General features: G+C 36.4%; 1 protein-coding gene across 36 annotated transcripts in view; it reads left to right on the forward strand.

Moving 5' to 3' along the window:
• Window positions 1–11018, forward strand: part of SH3D19 (SH3 domain containing 19) — a 163185-nt gene extending 152167 nt beyond the window's left edge. For all 36 annotated transcript variants that reach the window (XM_070261489.1, XM_070261492.1, XM_070261490.1 and 33 more), the window contains 5 exons: window positions 2208–2410; window positions 2881–2933; window positions 5379–5565; window positions 5972–6069; window positions 9113–11018. In XM_070261489.1, coding sequence (XP_070117590.1) covers window positions 2208–2410; window positions 2881–2933; window positions 5379–5565; window positions 5972–6069; window positions 9113–9229 — 658 coding nt within the window. In that variant the 3' untranslated portion in view covers window positions 9230–11018. The remainder of the gene's footprint in view (window positions 1–2207; window positions 2411–2880; window positions 2934–5378; window positions 5566–5971; window positions 6070–9112) is intronic.
• The last annotated feature ends 1919 nt before the right edge of the window (window positions 11019–12937 follow it).

Consider the following 12937-nt stretch of genomic DNA (forward strand, 5'->3'; position numbering starts at 1 on the left):
TTATTTGTATTTTTTTGCACAAAATACAAAGGAGGTGAGCGTTTGTATCCTAAAGAATTACCAAGCTTAAACACTTCAGATGTGTGATTATTCAGATTTTCACTATGTCTTTTTAATTATGAGGAATGCTTTACTTGTTTAAAAAGCTGTAGTGGATTAAAATTCTGATGAAGATGCAACATGCTGATAGAAACTGACATAAGCAACTCTCCATATCAATATAGGACGTCTGACAGCAACAGAGTCTATCCTGGTGTTTCCCACAGCCTGGCCTCAGCTTGAGCAGAGACATTTTTGCCATCTAATGCATTTTGTTTTGGCCTTCTGGTGTTTATCTACTAACAAATTTTTATAAGATTGAAATATTTTGTCATCGAAAGTATTTAAACTTTATAGAATAAATATGAGCCCTAAATAAAACCTGCTAGATATTTTGTGTTATTTTGTTATTAAGAGGAAGTAGAGGAGAGGAAGAGTTAAGCTGGAGGGGTCTTCCTTTATGTCTGGTGACCTTTCTCTGAATTTACATACCCTTTTATGCATTGTTGTAACTCCTTTGTGATTTAAAACACTGCCACAGTGCACTTTTATTTTCTAGCTAAATGAGCAAATTAATAGAATTCACTACCTGCTGAAAACTGTAAACCTGTCTCTGAATAGGTCAGGCGTGAGGAGATGCTCCCTGAGGACTTCAGAAAATAAATGCAAAGGTTATCACAAATAAGAAAACTTCTGATGCTACCGTAGTTGAATTCTACTTCGGGTTCAATTTTTCTCCTATTTTTAAGCAGTGTTTTATTTACTCTGTCATCAGGTTGAATTTAAAGTGGACTTTCACAGCCATTGATCCCTTGACCTGACTTAAGTCAGACTGATTTGTGCCAGTTCCAACCTTTTCTCTTCAGGCAATTGCATCGCCTTAGCTTGTTGCTTTTGCAACTTCCTTTCTAAAGCCTCAAATCAAAGGTTTGGTATTAAATCATGCCTTCTAGAGACACAATTACTTTTATCTTATTTTTAGTCAAAATTGTAGATCATTTAAAGATTGTTCTAATTCTCAGAAATGAAGCCTTTTCATTTATTTATTTACTTATTTATTTTTTGAGGAAGATTAGCCCTGAGCTAACATCTGTACCCATCTTCCTCTACTTTATATGTGGGATGTCTGCCACAGCATGGCTTGATAAGTGGTGTGCCTGGGATCTGAACCAGCGAACCCTGGGCCACCAAAGCGGAGCATGTGAACTTAACAACCATGCCGCCAGGCCAGCCCCAGAAATGAAGCCTTTTTAGAGGAAATACAAAAATCTTTCTTTTTTTAAGTGTTTTGTTTGTTTGCAGGAAAAGATTTGCCCCAAGCTATCATCTCTCTTTTTTTTTCTTTCTCCCCAAAGCCCCAGTACATAGTTGTATATTCTGGTTCTAGGTCCTTCTAGTTCTTCTATGTGAGCTGCCACCACAGCATGGCTACTGACAGCCGAGCGGTGTGGTTCCGCACCCAGGAAGTGAACCTGGGCCGCCAAAGCAGAGCACATGGAACTTTAACCACTAGGCCATCAGGGCTGGCTCCAAAAATCATTTTTAAAACAACAGTGCTAGGTGTAAGATTAAGTGTTATAAGATTATATGCCAAGTTTCTGTTTTCTTCAAACCTTCTAGTTTTGAAAGCCATTCATCTATGTGTATAAAACTCACTGATTGATTCAACATGTATTGAGCATCTGCTCTGCCCAGCTGTTGCCTGTTGCATTCTGCCATGGAGGATTGAAATCTTGCCCTGAGATTCTCAGGGTTAGCACTCTTAAACTCAGTGCATTTGTGATTGAGAGGGTTCAGACTCAGCCATGATTACTGTGGCTCAAGGATACAAAGACATGGAGACAGGGGAGATTCTGTAAGGAAGTAAAGGTGATCAAAAGACGTGGCGGCATAAACTGACCACCTAGCTGCTTATCTGCAATTCTGCATGTACTCTGTGACCTTGACTTTACCCTTTCTGAGTGAATAGGTTCATATCTAAAAAGTAAAGACTATCCTTTAGAAATGTAGCTTATTCCATCTGACGAAAAATTTTAAATTATGCCTCGTATACCTTGTTCCATAGTAAACAGAATAAATGCTTATTGAAAGACTGAATGAGAGTTTTAAAGCATTTTGAAAGTTAGTACTCTGCAGTTTAACCCACAAATGTGATCTTCTTTATTCAGAGGCCCAAGATGTGTTGCTCGGTTTGAATATATTGGAGACCAGAAGGATGAGTTAAGTTTCTCAGAGGGAGAAATTATTATTCTTAAAGAGTATGTGAATGAAGAATGGGCTAGAGGAGAACTTCGAGACAGAACTGGGATTTTCCCTCTTAACTTTGTGGAACTTGTTGAGGATCATTCCACCTCTGGTACAAAGGTTTTAAGTGAGTATGGAGAGTATAATTTTTTATTATGTCCTATCCTAATTCAGCTAAACCAAATAATAGGATAATACATAAACTGCATAATAATTCATATTACCATATTTTTTAAGGTAGTATTTTTATGGTAGTATTACCATGTTTTAAATGGTAATAGTCATTATTGGGATGGTCATTATTGTGGTGATTAATTTTGGTATTTTAGGTAATTAGCAATAGCTTCATATCGGAAATGGCAGACAAAGGATCAGACTTTTAAACAGAAATGGTCTATAGACTAAAACAATGTGTATCTTCCTTCATTTTACAGTAGAGGAAACAAAGCCAGAGAGGGTAGTGCCAGTCAAATCTATGTGCCCAATACACGAAGAGACTCATCTAGAATCCCAGACTTTTTGCTCTTACCCTATGGTTTTCTCCAGTACCATATGGTCTTTACATCTCAAGTTTTGACTTTTTTCTTTTTAACATAGGCACAAAGTTACCCTCGAAGACCAGAAAAGAAGATTCTGGTGCAAATTCTCAGGTAGGCTGCTTGAATAGGTAACTGTAGTGAAAGCTAGGTTTCAACTCTGAGAGGAATATGAAAATCATAATTATCAAGAGAAAATGTTGTGAGTCATTTTTCAATTCATATAGCAAATGTTTGAAATAGTTAAATAGTTAATATCTTTATTGTATATAGAGCTCGTACAAATGGATTAGAAAGACATGCAAACCCTGAGAGAAAACAAGGAAAGAGACATGATTTGAATAGTCATTAAAAAGATACTGTAAGTGGCTCATATTAAAAAAAAAAATTAACCTTACTAGTAATCAAAGAAATGCCTTGTAAAGCAGCAATAAAATACCGTATAACATATCTAGTTAACAAAGATTCAATACATCTTAGCACTAAACAATTATAAATATATGAATGTTAAAAAAGAGAAAGTACAGGGACCAGCCCGGTGGCATGGTGGTTAAGTTCATGCACTCTGCTTCAGCAGCCCTGGGTTTGCAGGTTCGAATCCCGGGTGTAGACTTACACACCATTCATTAAGCCATGCTGTGGTGTCATCCCACATACAATCTTCCTCAAGCGAAAAAGAGGAAGATTGGCAACAGATGTTAGCTCAGGGCCAATCTTCCTCACCAAAAAAAGAAAAAAAAATCATTGGTGAAAGGGATAAAGGGGCACATATGTTTGATGACAGATAAAAACTAGACTATTGATGGTGAACACAACGCAGTCTATACAGAAACTGAAATATAATGATGTACACCTGAAATTTATACAATGTTTTAAGCCAATATGACCTGAATAAAATTTAAAATATAAAAAAAAAGAGAGAGAAAGTACAGATTATTATTATTACGTCCCACCCTAAGTAAAGGATTAAAAAATGAGATCAGATTTTAGTCACAAAGATCATCATAGTGGTGTTGTTATAATAGGAAAAAATTGGAAACAGCCTAAATATGACCATTATCGGGAGAACGTTCTAAGGCCATGAAAAACTAGATTTATAAAGTAAATGTCATGGGAAGAAAACATATGTTATAGGAAATTGAATATATAGCATAAAAAGACTAGAAGGAAATATATTTTACTTGTTAACATTCAGTTGCCTTTAGGTGGTAAGAGTATAGGTGGGTGGGTATTTTTCCCACTTCATACATTTCCAAACTGGCCAAATGTTTAGGAACATTTGTATTATTTTTATAATAGGAGAGAGAAAAAAGTGGATTAAAATTTTACACGGTATAACATGACTTCACAAATGTTTAAACTGAATAGGCATGTGGGCGACTTCCATGTTTTTAGTGACATATTTTAGAAGAGTGAGCCTGACAGGGTCATTGTTAGTCAAAATGTCACCGGCCATTGGGCTGTGTCTCTTAATTCTTTCCTCCTTGCCCACTGATCCAGTCAAACAAGAAAGAAAGTGACTACAGTTCTCCAAAAGGACATGCTCACATCTGCCTGCATTTCTGGGGAATGAGAAGTACTATTCTTTAGGGTTGGTTACTCAAGTGCAGGAGCAAGAAGGCTGGGGTTCTGACTTTTTGTTTGCTTGGTTTTTTGTTCTTGTTTTATAAGTCATCAGTTGTTGAGAACTTAAGATGTGCCAGGTACTGTGCTGAGCATTCTACATTCATTATCTCATTTAATCCTGACAGCCACCCTAAGATGAAGCTAAGGCTCAGAGAAGAGAAGTATCTTGCCCAGTGTCAGCTAGGAAGTGGCACAACTGGGTCTAGAACCCAGGCCTGTCTGGCTCCAAGCCTTTGCTCTTAGCATTATCCTTCCTCCATGCTTGAGCGTCTTGAACATAGCTCCTGTTCCAACTTGGCAGAGACACCTCTTCACAAATCAGAACCTTCCTCTGATGTGTTTAGGGCAAAAGCATTCTCACTGGAGCGTTCCAACATGTTAGCCCACCACTTTTGGGTCGTTATCCTGCCAGCCTTAGAGCTAACTGCTACTCATAAAATTGAAAGTGTGAATTAATGAAGTCTTATGCCATGGAATCTGATAGCCTCTGAATCAGGTAAAGACCTGGAAATTAACAAACTGCCCGTTCTGGTCCTTCTTAAAGTAAAGAAGAGCTCTACTGAAATTTTTTCAAAGTATCATACATACTATACATAAATATTATATGCTTTCACCTAATTTTTTAAATGTAACTAATATCATAGATCATAATTAGAGAAAAGTTTTTACTTAAGCATTGTATGTCCCTTAAAAGCAAAAAAGTCACAAATTCTATCACATCTGTCATTTATAATTATATTTTAAGAAAAAAGTTATTGGAAACTTTTATTTTGATAACTTGATGGCAACATAAAATGTTGGGAGATTTGAAAAAGCCTTCACACTTTGAGATCTTATGACCCCTTAACTTTTTTTCCACCACTTTATAAGCTTTGTAGAAATCAATTTTAAATAAAATCTTATATTTCTGACCAAACTTCTGATTTGTGACAGAATAACAGTCTTTCTGGAGAATGGTGTGAAGCCCTTCACAGTTTTACAGCGGAGACCAGTGATGACTTGTCCTTCAAGAGGGGAGACCGGATCCTGATCCTTGAGCATCTGGACTCTGAGTGGTACAAGGGCAGACTGCGTGACAGGGAGGGGATCTTCCCAGCAGTCTTTGTGCGGCCCTGCCCAGGTATGACAACTGCAAGAAATGACTCATTACTCTCTACGGGGATCCCAAGACCTTTGAAACAATATGTATTTCTTTTCCCTCTGGCCATGTTCAGTTTAAGTTATTTGCCTACATTTCAAAGAATTGATTCATAAAGTTATGTACTCTCATTATACTTTGTTGGAGTTATGGGGAAAAAAAGATAAAAATGCTTTCACTTAATAATGGCTAATTTTGTCTACTCAATATATTTTGTATAATTTTTTTCCTGCTAAGAGAACAACCTTCATCTTTTTGAAAGTTAGATAAATTCAAAATTAATTGTAAATAATCTGTCCTGGAAATGACAGGGGGATTTCTTAACGTGTTTGATTCATATTTTAGTTCAATGTCTTTCTGTATATTTGAATTTTTGGTGTCTTCACAGCCGAGGCAAAAAGTATGTCTGCTTTAGCCCTGAAGGGGAGGAAGGCCAAAGCCTTATATGATTTCCATGGAGAGAATGAAGATGAGCTTTCCTTCAAGGTCAGAATGTGTATCTTTTTGTAACTGCTAACTGCATTAAGCAACTATAAATTTTGAAATGTCTTCCACTAAAGGGTGGAACATTGGATGGAGTACTCATCATTAGCCAAGAATGAACGGATCTCAGACCCTAATTCTAAAGGAAGAGTTTAGAGAAGCTGAATAGGGCAAAAGTGAATTATCAGTAATGCCTTTAGGTACTCAAAGAAAACTTTATTGGCTTGATACCCACACAATTCCCAGGCGAATTCCTTATTCCTAGGCCTTATAACATCAGATCTCAGGGATATTGTTGGTATATTTTGTTGGTAGCCCTAGTAAAGGATGCTTCTTGCAGCTTGCTACTGTCATGTCTGTGAAATCAGTGGAGAAATCAGATGGTACCTACTACAGCTGGCCACTGCAGAAGTGCCTCATGAGACACTGGAGTCTTATCCACAAAGACACGGACTAGGCTTTAGGGAAATGATCCCAAAAGATTAAGCTGATTTGCAGAGGTTTTTTTAGAAGCCAAAGTTTAATCTTAATCTTCCTTCATCTAAGTAAGATTAATAAGCCTCTTATTTTTTTTTTTTTTTAAGTAAAAACAGAATATGTCCACGATCCTGTTTCCCCAGTCCACAGTTGGACCATGGTCAGAGAAAAGCACCCAGGTAGTACTATGGGACTGTCCCCGAGGAAGGAGTGGTTTAGTCGTCATTGCTGTCAGAAGAGCCTGTGTCAGACAGTGGCAAATTCTTCATCATTGGAGATAGTCAGTCAGAGGCAGGGATGCTGTAGGAGGAATTCAAGCATGAAGGAGTGATAGGACAAGGTGAGACTTAAAACAGTGGGTGTTTTCACTGAGACGAGGTTTTCACCTGTTTACAACAAAATGAGAAAAACAAGGTGATGATGTTGGGTACGTGCAGGCTTTGGGGAAGTCACGAGTAAAGGGGGTGTGCTAAGATATGTCAGTATAAGTTTGCTAACTTTCCTGTTTTGTGATGGAGTTTACCTTGCTTCTAAGACTTTCTTCCATTTTTTTCATATTAAAATATCATTTCTATTATAAAATATTATTAGTAATTTATAGATAGTTCTTTTGCTAAATTATAATCTGGTAACCTTATATCAATTCTTTTTTTTGTTTTGTTTTTTGGTCCTTAAAATCCAAATGTTTGGAAACTGTTGCCCCAGTCCTTTCAGTCTTGAGAGTCACTGGCTCAAAATTAATTTCTTTTATCTTTACATAAAATGTTACTGAAGGTGAACACTCTGGATTCAAACTTTGTGGATGTTCTTTTGGCTTTCGTTTAAGTTATGTCAGTATAAATAACAGAATTCATGTAACAGTATCCTCCAGAAAATAGGTTATCTTCATTTTACAAATGCCTGACTATGAGCAAGATGGTTCTAGAGTTTTTAGTTAAGGGATTCTGTACTGCTTTCAGTATTGTTGATCATTAATTTTTTATTAAATATCCACAGACTATTAGTAGATAAAACTTTATTTTTTAGAAGAATTGTTCTAGTCCTTAAAAAACTGACATGGTACGTACTCTGAGCTAAGAAAATTAGTTTTAGTCAATCATTGTGTTATAATTTAAGAACCATAAGGAATTTATTTATAATAGAAACTTTCAATAGCCAGAATTTTTACAGATTTTAGCAAAGTGAATTAATGACATTTTATAGCATTTTTCCTTTTCATTTTCCATAAAGAAAGGCCTTAAAGCAAACCATTTTTCCAGAGGGCAGTGTACCAGGGCTACAAATAAATCCATTTAGCCTATAAAGATATTCTTAAAAGTAGCCAGGGTCATCTTGGACGATTATAGAATCTTAAACTCAGATTCTAAGAAATGGTTAGACACCATAAAGAACAAAATAGTTTCAGGAGATAATTTGAAAAAATATGCTTTATCTGTTGAGGAATTATAATTCACACGTGAATAAGACACACACGTGAATAAGACACAACCTGAGGAGGATAAATCAGTGTTCTGAGTCAGGGTGAACTTCTTTAGGAGAGGAAAGAATGCAAATTTGATAGTGAGGCCATGGGGGAATGGAATAAAACCAGATGGTAGAGGAGAATGTACCATTATGTGGAAGAATAAATGTAGAGTACAAAATGCTGAGGATGTTGGGAAAAGGCAATTATAGTAAAAGCCTTTCTAAGTAAGAAGGTCCATTGTAAAATGTGGTGGCCATATTGCCTAATGGTTAGCAATACAGGCCCTGAAATCACACTAGATTTGATTTCTATCTCTCCCACTAATTAGACGTGATGCTGAGCAAGTTACTTAATCTCTCTGAGCTTCCATTTTCCTTCTTTAAAATAAGGAAATCTATAAAAATATCTCTCTAAAATGAGAATTGTAATAGTCCTCACCTCTAGGACTGCAGTGTTGTTTAAATGAGTTAATTCCTATAAGGTACATAGAGTAGGACAAGACATACAGTTAAGCACATGGCTCACTCTCTCATCTTCAAGTCTTTGCTTCAGTGTCACTTTCAGTGGGGCCTTCCTTGACTGCCCTAATGAGATGGCAACGCCACACTTTCTGTCCTCCTCTGCCAGCTTGTTTGTTTGTCTACCCACTCTAGAATGAGGTCTTTATTCGTTGCTCTGTCCGTAGTGCCCAGAACAGTGTCTGACACATAGTGGATGCTTAATAAATAATTGTTAGATGAAAAATAAACATTTTTAAATTAAAAAATATGTATATAATACACACACATGATAGCTGGTATTGCTATTTATTAAAGAAGAATTTTAGATCAAGAGTGGTGAATTTGGGGGGCACAAAATACGAGCAGGAAAATCAAAGTGCAGCACAGGTGACACTGTCAAAGGAATGGGCTTTGAGGAACAGGCGTCCAAGTAAATGGCATCATCAGGTACAGATCATCTTTGTGGTACCTCATTTAATCCTCTCAGCAAGTCAAGATAAATGAGATACAAAGAGAAGATGATACGTGCCTCTCCAGGTGGGTGCTCACCGTGTAGATACTCAACAGAAACTCATAATTATTTCCAATTCCTGTCTTCCTACAGGCTGGAGATATAATAACAGAGCTGGAATCTGTAGATGATGACTGGATGAGTGGAGAACTAATGGGAAGATCTGGAATATTTCCCAAAAACTACATTCAGTTTTTACAAGTCAGCTAAAGGTGAAGCTTGACTGTGTTCCTTGGCACAAGAACTCACTTGAACTATCACTTTGACTATCAGATATGTTTTTGCACTATTTTTTTTTAACTGAAAGAAATCTCTATGCTGTACATGGTACACTAGAATTTTCTGAAAGCAGAAAATGTCTAGATTTTGAGGTTAGCTTTCATTCACAGTAGAAACATGCCCATGGAAACCCATGAGCAAGTATTCTAACAAGGAAAACATCAGGCAGGATTAGCAAGGCAGATACAGACTTCCCCAGGGAAAGCGTCTGGGGACATGGCAGCATGGGGAGGCTTACAAGCAAAAGTTGCACTTGGACATCTATTTCATCAGCACAAGTGAATTAACCATGCTTCTTCATTTTTTACTTTAGTTTAAAAAGAGGACGTTTGATATTCTACATGCTGTAACTATCAGGACATGGTTGGTAATCTAAATTTCATTTTTGATATTCAAATTAATTCTAACAGCTTGAGCGTATTATCCTCATTACCAGGGCAAATCCTTACTTCAGGAGGGGGTAGTGTATTAACTAGCTGGAGCCTTTGTCAGCATGAGGTGAATCAGCTCATGCTCACCAAATGCTCCTTGTGTTACTAAGGGTTTTCCCCTTTGTCCAAGGAGTTGAAGGGGGTTAAAATTTTGTGTATCTTAGTCAGGAGAACCAAAACCATCCTGAAATGCCTTGCTAACACAACTAACCCTTCCACATACCTGCCGTACTTATTTCTTTCCTCCATGTATACTTTATGTTAACAGGGTTATTATAAAGCACGTTTTCTGAATCTGCAATCATTCTTTTGACAATTACTGGTAGCCAAAGAAAAATTCATTTTCTTTGCGTTACCCCAGTAATATATAAAAGCTGTGTCTTGTAGTGGTACATTATGAATCACATATATCTCAGAATACAGAGCAACTGTTAAGATGGAAAACAATGCCAAACCCCCACAGCTCATTTCTTCCTAATATAATCAGAATGAAAAATAATTTAAGACCGAATGCTGATACTTTTTTGGGATTTTTTTCCCTGGCTCATCCCTGCACAATTATTAGAGTAAATAAAAAAACCACTTTCCTGCTTTCCATTGTTATGCATTCCAGGCTTAGTATAAAAGTGGTTCCTCACTTGACTAGATCAATTACAGCTTATGGGCTAAAGCCAAATAGGTCGAAGACAATCTTCCAAACAGATCAATGGAATAGAATTTCATTGGAAATGTAAAACACTTTCCCAACAATGTTGATGACTTTCTTCTGTTTTTGAGAAGAGTTTCATATGCTGGGCCACCTTTCAGCTTTTGTTATTATTTCCCATCATCCAAAGTTAGGCAGCCCGTGGTCAAACCATTGTGTGAACACCACATGGTTTTCTGTAAGGAGGAGAGATTTACTTTATCTTTGATTAAAGTTTATCTCCCAGCTATATGGTTACAATTGATTTTGGAGTACGGGAGCTGTTTTTTCTACATGGTTTGGATAAAGAAGACAGTATAAAGAAAACTCTTGTCAAATTTCACTCGAGTAATTTCATGAGAAACGGATTGTCCCAACTACATTCCCATTTGCAGAAGGCTGTACAACAGAAGGAAGGGGGGAGTGTCTGCAATAGGATATGAGGTATATTTCTTTGCATAATTTTAATATGTCAAAGATCGTGAAAATCGAGCTTTATTGGAGAAAAATATCCCTCTTAAATTTTGGCCTTCTGTCAGCAGAATGATAAGTGCAATACTTGTAAATCTACTTGACACTATAATAAACTGAACCGAAATTTTCAGTCTTTTTCTCACACTAGACTGAGTTTTTTGAGAATAAAGGTGGTATCTTATCTTTATATCTCCAGCCCTTTACACCATATAGGCTCAGTAAAGATTGGTTGGTTGGTTGGCTGGTTGGTTGGTTGGTTGGTTGGCTGGTTGGTTGGTTGGTTGATTGGTTGATTGGTTGGATGAATGGATAATTTTCACATATATACTATCGTGGATCCACCAAGATCCAATATCTTTCCTCTTTAATTTTTGACAAAAATCTTTATTGAAACAAAATTCACAGTTTTATGTTACTTCACTCTGTCATGCTACATTTTTTTGCTTGACGTTTACTACCCACTCAACTGACAGGAAGCCAAAATGTAGCTTGGAATGGGTTTTCATAGGTACTTTCTTTTTCTGTATATTGATTAAACGTAATTTTTATACTCAGTCGGTTTCATAGGGGAGAAATAGGAATGTATTCTTTTTCCTTCCAGGAATTTTAGGTGAAAACCTGATATTGTTCATCCAAGCCTCCTCAAACTAGAATTTCTGAATCCTTTTTCTTTGGTGGGTTAAGACTAGCGAAGTCGTTTGGTATATTATTCTTTCCCTTTTGAACACTAAAAGACAGCAGATTCCTTTAAAAGATGCCCTTGTTTACATGGCTGGAGGGGTGATGTGATATATCTGTCATTGTGCTCATGGAAATCACAGGTTTTTAATATAATCTGAAAGATTAATAATAAAAAAATCTGCATTTATCAAAATTTATTATTAGAACTGGCATTTGAAAAAAACAAAACATCATTTTTCCAGAGTCTGTTATATGTATATATAAGAGTTAAGTACTCTTAACAATAATTGTTTAGTTTTTTATTTAGTTTCTTAAGCTTAGATAAATATACCCAGAGAAATAGTGATGGATATATGGGCTAATTATAAGGGGATATTTAGTATATAATCATTAATGGTTTATTCCTTTTAATTAATGTTACATGCATGTGGGCCATACGATTTGTAATTCAGTGCCATTTTGAATACCATCAAATGAACTCTTAACAGTGAATTTTTTCAGAATAGGAAATCATTTTCTAATCTATGCCTTCTTACTTCTCTGTAATTGAGAGAAAAAATATATAGCCTAATGCAGAGCAACAGCACCATCTAGGGGCCTCTCACCTAATTGCAAGCTCATCCTGTTAAACTGCGGAAGAGAGCGCAGACCCGAGCTAACCTGCAGAGAGATGTGAAATGATTTGCCTAAGGTCGTACAGGTATGGCAGAGCCTAAAGGAGAACCTAGCTCTACTGGTTCCCAGTTCAGTGCTTTTCCATTTGTTGTGCTAAAGTGGTACATTTCTCTTTAGCAGTTAAACAAGTAGAATCAATCTGTTTTATTGGCCTGTAAGAGTTGTAACTTCTCAGATATCATACTTATGATTAGAACGAGTTGCAGAGAATAACTTAAAGCCTTGAATTTATTTCTTTCAAGAAGAAAATTCCTGCTCAGCTTCACAGTTTTATTTAGACAGTTTATATTGATGTTACCTAGAAACTCAAATGTGAACTGATCGTTAATGGGAATTCTAAGAGAATATTTGAATGCTTGGAGCATCAGATCTTGAAAAGGTGTGTGGAGGGCTGAGCTCCTGGTAACAGCAGAGCAATCCTAAACCCAGCTTTGCATACATATGCGCAGAACACTGTTTTAGTATTTGGAGTTTAATAGGTTAACTGAAGCACTGTTAAGCTAATAAATTTGTATTTCAGCGTCTGGGACATATTCTGGATTTTTTTAAAGGAATTTTAATTACATGTACACCTTGGATTGTTTATCTTCAAATACTACAAATTAGGCAATAACTCAATGCAGTATTTTTCAAGAGAAGTAATGATTCAAATTCATAATTTAGAAAGCAAAATTACCTACCATTGTGTATCCT

The sequence above is a fragment of the Equus caballus genome, chromosome 2 (genome assembly GCF_041296265.1).
Source record: "Equus caballus isolate H_3958 breed thoroughbred chromosome 2, TB-T2T, whole genome shotgun sequence".
Taxonomy (NCBI): Eukaryota; Metazoa; Chordata; class Mammalia; order Perissodactyla; family Equidae; genus Equus; species Equus caballus.